This window comes from Alligator sinensis, unplaced genomic scaffold (assembly GCF_000455745.1).
Source record: "Alligator sinensis unplaced genomic scaffold, ASM45574v1 scaffold1_1, whole genome shotgun sequence".
Classification (NCBI taxonomy): domain Eukaryota; kingdom Metazoa; phylum Chordata; order Crocodylia; family Alligatoridae; genus Alligator; species Alligator sinensis.
The window spans coordinates 172,368-179,609 of record NW_005842556.1 but is presented as its reverse complement, the minus strand read 5'-3'; the positions used below and the strand labels follow the sequence as shown (position 1 = coordinate 179,609).

Below are 7,242 nucleotides of genomic sequence, written 5' to 3'. Positions count from 1 at the left end.
AGCAGGAGCTGTTTTTAGGTCTGCTACCATTATGTCTCAAGCACTCTCATTCACTCTCATTCATCCAGGAACCAATTTATATAGGAGGGGTAGGTATGAGTCATAGTTACAACACAATTACAATAGGGTATGCCTGGGCAGGGGACACAAAACGGAGACTTGACATTACTTTGGCTAACTTTACAGAACAGACCTAAATCATACAATATCAATATAAAACAATAAAATTCAATACAAACATAATAGGGATACAATATAAAACAGTAAAAATCAATACAAAAATAACAGAACACTATTTACCATCTAAAAAGGGGCTTTTTACAATAATGGAACACAAGAACTTAGCTTACCTATGACTACCTATAACTACGTATAAGGGATAGAGAGGGCATAGAAAGTGTCAGAAATGGTTGAAAAAGGGAAGGAATGTATTTTTGAGTAAAAAAAAAAACAAGAAAAAGAAAAGAAATACCCAGGGTTTTGCTACAACATCAGAACGTAACAGGATAAAGTCCCTTGAGCACAAACTCTACAATTCCAGGATGTAACATTGTTTCTTTCAGTCTCCTCATTAAAAGTCTATTTCGTTTAATTCATTCTGGCTAATGAATCTCTTTTATTTAATGAAATAAGTTAGGTCCATCAGAAGATATGTGTAGGTGTTCATGGCTTGTATGTTTATTGAATTGAGATCTTGCTACTCAGGCCTCTGTGTAAGTGGTAACCAATAAGGGTGGTCATGTCATATGAAGTAATATTATGATGAAACAGACCCAGTGGTTTTCTGCTACAAAATTGAATTTGGATCTCCTAGTTCTTAGGGTCCAGATATAGAAATAAGCTAGGATACGAACATACAGAATATCAACTCCTCGAACAAAGCCACCGGTGTGTATGCACTTACTCCATGTTAAATGCAAGGACCCCACTTTCACCGAGTGCTCAGCTACTTTGCATTTACTATATTATAAAGGCTTGCAGTTGCTGTGGGATGCTGTAAAACAGGAGTGGCAACGTGCAGCCAGAGTGACACAAGAGGCACAGGCAGCCTCTATGTGTGGCATGTGAGAGATGAGGAGGAGGAAGGCAGCACAGCATCAGAGAGTGTAGGGAGCAGAAGGCAGAACAGATCATCATAATAGAAGGACAAGGCTGGGAGTAGAAAGCAGAGGAGCAGATCAGGCAAGGAATGGGAATTAGAACAGCATTTGGGGAGGGCACAGGGCTTCATTTATTAAATGTCTGCCTAAAAGGTTGGCCCGCATTGCTGCAACTTCACAGTTGGCTTACCTTGTGTTAACTTGTTCATGTGCCAAAATCTCCTAGCCTTAAGCCATGAGTAAATTCTCTAGATAGGCTACTACTTCTGTGTGACAAAAACAAACAAATATAGTATGTGAAAGAAAAATGGTGTTATCAGATAAGTCGACTACCTTGGCTTTGTCTTGGTCAAGACAACATCCTATCACTCTAATGTTCTGCTATTGTTTTCATTCATTCTGCATTCATTTCCTCTTTCAGCACAATATGCACCTCTGGGATAAATGGCAAAGAGGAATACTACTACTGTGACTGAATTCATTTTGCTGGGATTCACAGACAATCCCAATCTGCAGATCTTCCTCTTTATGGTCTTTCTCTTCATCTACCTGATAATCCTACTGGGGAACCTTGGGATGATTGTGTTAATCAAGACTGACTCCCAGCTTCACACCCCTATGTACTTTTTCATCAGCAACTTGGCCCTCTTAGACATTGGATACTCCACCATCATTGCTCCCAGGACCCTGATGAGCTTCATCACAGACAACAAAGTCATATCTTTTACTGGGTGCACTGCACAGTTCTTTTTCGGTTGCATTGCTGTATCCTGTGAATGCTGCCTGTTGGCAGTGATGGCATATGATCGATTCACAGCCATCTGCAGTCCTTTACTCTACACTGTCATTATGTCCAAGCAGTTCTGCATCTTTCTGGTGCTGGGCTCCTACTTCACAGGATGGGTGAATGCAACAGTCCAGGCTGTTCTTATATTTCGACTGTCCTTCTGCAATTCCAACATCATCAACCATTTCTTCTGTGATGTGCCCCCAATTTTGAAGCTGTCCTGTTCTGATACCCACATCATTGACATGATTCATTTCACATTTTCAACTGCAATAGTAATAATTACCATCCTGACCATTCTCATGTCCTATATATATATTTTAGTTGCTATCTTAAAAATCAACTCTGCTGATGGCAGGCGTAAAGCCTTCTCCACCTGTGCCTCCCACTTGACAGCTGTCACTGTTTTCTATGGGACAGGCACTTTCATGTACTTACGGCCCAGTTCAAGGTACTCCATGGACGAGGACAAAATCATCTCTGTGTTTTACACCCTTGCAATTCCAATGCTGAACCCACTGATCTATAGCCTGAGGAATAGGGAAGTGAAAGAGGCATTCAGGAGGATGGTAGACAAGAAGCTGTTTTTTTGTTGAATGCAAGTGTCACTAATAGTTTCTTACTAATTAATAGGAGGAAGACAGAGGAGTGAGAAATAACTTTGATATTCAGGGGCTGCATCTACATGAGTAGCAGACTGCACAGTTGTTACCGTGCAGTCATTTAGTACTTGCATAGCCAAGTACTAAATTACTGTGCAGTAAGTGGCGTTATTGTGCAGTAGCGTCCCCACATGACTTTTTTTTTTTCCTGATGCTACTACATGGTAGCATCTCATGTAGACCAGACATAATCAAAGGTGAATATCTTATATCAAAAGGATACAATGGAGACAGGTAACAGTGGATCATCTAGCACCCTACCATGGTTTCATTGATCCCTGATGGTCCAGAGGCACCCCTTAGGGACTTTTAATTACTACCAAACCCTGTCCCACTGGCTCGGTAGAACCTCTAATCTAGTTACCAACAACCATTTCCGATAGGCTGTTTGCTGATCTTGGTTAAAAGGTTTAGAAATATTTTTTCTCAGCTGCATTCCTCCTGAAAATTAAAGTAAAAAGTAAAACAAGGTGTTTTTCTTTTGCCCTGCAAAAAAAGACATCTCTTCCCCTTTGTATATTCCTAGGAAACTCTGCAGTCTAACTTTGATGATTTAGATGAGTGGGGGCCAACATTTTTGCCATATATGTTACACAGTGAATGCATCTAAACAAGACATCCTGATGCGCCTTAGCCTAGTCTATTGTTCAGTAAGGACATGTGTGATACATGCATGCCCTTGCTAAACATTTAAAATGGCTGTGTGTGACTAATTCTGATACCTGCAAATTCAGGTATCAAATTTAGTCTTGATTACATAATGTGCAGTAACAGACATGTAAATGTGACCTGGCGTTAAGTTTAGTGCCAGGTCTTCCAAGCCACTCGGAGGCCGGCAGTGGGTACTGCTAGCAGCTTTCCAGGGCCAGCATCACAGCGACAACCACACAGGGGACCACAGAGCTGGTACAGGATGTCCTCACCATCCTCCCCATTGAGCCCCAGCCCCACTCACGCATATGCCCGTGCCAAATGCCCAGGCCCCCAGCTGGACCCAGGAGGAGGTTGGCAACCTCATGGCATTATGAGGCGGTGCCGAGGGAGTTCAAGTGGGGTGCATGCTGGAATACGTACATTTATGAAGGCCTGTAGGATGGCATGTGGGAGTAAGAGCACTCCTGGTTGGTGTGGCAGTGCCTCATTAAGGTCAAGGCCTCACTGGCAGAGTGGATGGCCATAACTGACTATAATCATAAGCCCAGTCATGCCTGGAAGACCATGGCCTTTATGCAGGCGCTGACCTGGATTTTGGTACTCCGGGCCCCAGGTTGTACCCTTGCAAATGTCACCAACAGGGGTTGCCTGCCCAAACTCCCAATCTATTTATACCCCTCTGGTGACACATCACAGAGGAGGGGACCTTGATCTTTCAGCACACTTCTCCCCTTCTCCCCAGCTGCTGCACCCACTAGCAGCTCGGGCAGCCCCAGCCAGGGGCTGCCTCACCCTCAGTGCAGCCACAGGCCCTTCCACAAGGAGCGGCCAGAAATGTCAATGCTCCCCTCTAGCAAAACCATTTACCCCTTGGTGGGGGCCATGGCTGGGCACTGGCTCACTGCACACTGCAGCCCATGGCAGCTAATCACCCTTGCCAAAAAGGAGGTCTGTGCCAGGGCAACAGCCTCACTAGCCCCAGACAAGTGACAAGTCTTGCACTGGGGAACGGCCCTCCCAGTCTCCACCCCTGCCCCTGTCCCCAGTCCCAATCCTGACCCTGGCTTCTACCCCTGGCTCTGGTCCCTGCCCCCACTCCCTGCCTGGCCTGCCTGCACACTCCCAGCTCCATGTTCCTTCCCCCACAGCATACAGAGGTGGGACACAATTCAGAGCATTATTCAGCAGACTGTGTCCTTGCAACTGGTGGGCATGGGCCTATCACATCCCAAGGGGGGTGTCAATGCTGGCAGCGGTGCCTTTCTCAGCAGTGGGGGGGTGGGGGTGGGATGTGTAGTGCTGCCACAGGTTGCTCTTCATGTTGCAGTAGAGGTTGTGGGAGAGCCCAGGCTTGCCTCAAACAAGATCCTAGCTCAGTGTCCCAAACCAGGAGTGTCGGTGTGCCCAGGGAACCAGGAAGATCATCATCAGCAGAACACAATGGCCCAGTCACCTCTTGGCCTGCCTAAACATCTCATCATGCACTGCCCAGAGTACATGCAGTAGGGGCACGCTAAGGGCACAGTGGTCGTGTGTGTGGGGTGGCCCAAGGGTGTCTCCCCAGATGTGCTCCTAGTGCGAAGGGTTGGGGCACAGCCAGCCCCTCACCCCAATTGTCTGGGAGCCCCAAGTGCTCCAAGTCTGGGTGCCATGGGTTGGGTGGCAACACAGCAGAGCAAGTGGCCTGCAGGAGCAGAGGGGAGAGTAGGATCTGGAGCTGCTGCAGCAGATTCCACCAGCATCCTGGCCTATCCCTCCCTGGGAAGGGGGCAGGATAGGCAGGCTGCCTGTGACCAGCACCCAACGTGCTGCTGGTCCCACAAGAAAATGTGGGGATGGGGGACTTGGCTGGTGGCTACTTATGCCCAGGCCTGGCCGGCCAACTTATCATGGTCCCTGTGCACCTGCTCATAGCCAACCCCTGATCTGAGGTTGAGCCATGCAAATCCCCTACTACAGAACATCTTATCTCTGAAATGTTACAAACTGTCACAAAAGCCTTCTGTCTCTTGCCTCTGCAGGGCCAACATCTGGATGCAGGGGAGTGCCCACCAGCCCCAGAAGGGAGGTGATCTCTGTGTCACTGCCACCCAGGACAGGAGCCATCTGGGTGCATCAGCTACACCTGTGGTATGCAAGTATAGGACTGTCCTTCTTCAGTGGCTGCTGGTGGTGGCAGAAGAGAAGAGGAATGGGAGCAGACCTGGTGGGTGAAGAATATCACATGGGAGACCACGTGGAAGGAGGTGCAGGACTGGGCACAGTGGGAGCAGTGGGTGGAGATGGAGGCCCTGAAGTAGGAGTGCATTGGGCTGCTCTAAGAGGAGGAGGAACTCTAGGCCCAGGCAATGGAGGGTGACTGCCAGATCCTGAACACGATCTTGGACCAGTTAATTGCATCCAGGTCCCACAATGCCTCGCCTCCATCCATGGCCCCACAGGGTCTCTGGGTCCCTCCTGCCACTCCACTCCTGGCTCCCACCTGAACATGGCAGGAGGTCCTGGTGACTGCTGCCCACAGAAGCCCCTGGCCTAGCCCCCGGCCTGGTCCTGCTTTAACCCACCTGGGCCCAGCTCCACTGCTCTCCCCTGTGACATGTGCCTGAGGACCCGGATGTGCCTCACAGGGATGCCAGCACTGCACTGGAGCAGCTGGAGGAGTTGTCTGCCCTGAGGGAGCACCATTCCAGGTGGCAGCAGCATGAGTCAGCTACCCGCTGGGGTCCACACAATCCCCATACCTGTGGAGGAATTGCCCAAGGTTTGACTTCTGGGCACCTTCCCCCAGGCTCTGCTCCCTAGGTCCCACGTCATGACTCCCCACGCTGTGGCAGAAAAAAACAGAGATATTGTAAATAGTTTTGATACTGGGGAGCAAGGTTCCTATTGTTAGTGGGTGGGGAGGGCGGTGGAGGGGCTTTGTTTGTCGGGGAGGGAAGAGAGAGGGGGCTGTATGTTTTGAGGGGGGAGGAGGAGGAGATGTGGGTGGGGATTGTGTGGAGAATAAAGCTTTTTTGTTTCAAATACATATGTCCTGGAAGTGGTGCTGGGGGTGAGCAGTAGGGCTGTGAGAAAAAACAGAGATGTTGTAAGTAGTGTTGACACTGGGGAGCAAGTTTCTTATTGTTGGTAGGTGGGGAGGGTGGTGGAGGGGCTCTGTTTGTTGGGGAGGGAAGAAAGAGGAGGATCTATGTGTTGTGGGGGGAGGAGGAAGAGATGTGGGTGGAGATTGTGAGGGAAATAAAGCTTTTTTGTTTCAAATATGTGTGTCCTGAAAGTGGTGCTGGGGGTGGGCAGTAGGGCTGTGCAAATAGCAGCGTTCCCCTTCGACTTCCATTTCAACATTTCAACACAACAGTGTTTTCTTTCGAGTTTTGTTTAACTTAGAAAACACTGTTCTGTTCCATTTCATTGAAACAGTTTAGCTGTTTCTATGCTGTTTTGACATTTCGCTCATAGGCTATAATGGGGAAGCATGAAACAACTTATAGCATTGTCATTTCTTGCCTGATTCTGATAAACTTGCAGGGATGCTAGCCCCTTCTGATGGCATGACATGCTCCAAGTTTCAAGGAGATAGGTAGAGGGGTTTCTAGGAAACTGCACCTCAAACTGCAGACAAGCGGAGCCAGGGAGTACGAGCAGTGTCCTGTGATATAGCAGGCAGATCAGGAGCCTGCACCCCCAGGAGGAGTCTGGCAGAGCCCCTGCAGCCCTCCCAGGAGTGTGGGCTGGACCCCAATCTGCCTTCTGGATCGCAAGAGACTGTCCTTGCTGCCTGGGACCCAGCACTGTAGAACTGAACCTGGCTCAGGGAACCACCTCTCACTGCTGGTCTCAGTTCCCAGAGGTTCGCAGAGCTGGTAAATTCAGCCCAGCTTGGGGACGCACTTCCCCAAGCTGTGCTCCAAGCCCAGTGCTAGGAACTGAGCACAGTGGTGGGAGGCACTTCCCCCTGCCAGGCTCAGCTCACAGCAGGTTGCAGCCATGTGGAACTCAGCCCGGTGGTGGCAGGCAAAGAACAGCACTGACTGTGCCC

At 49.0% G+C, this 7,242-nt stretch overlaps 1 protein-coding gene across 1 annotated transcript in view; it reads left to right on the top strand.

The window, feature by feature from the left end:
• Nucleotides 1-2,483, top strand: part of LOC102371502 (olfactory receptor 1019-like) — a 24,217-nt gene extending 21,734 nt beyond the window's left edge. The window contains 1 exon segment of the mRNA XM_006032216.2: nt 1,541-2,483. Coding sequence (XP_006032278.2) covers nt 1,541-2,483 — 943 coding nt within the window.
• The last annotated feature ends 4,759 nt before the right edge of the window (nt 2,484-7,242 follow it).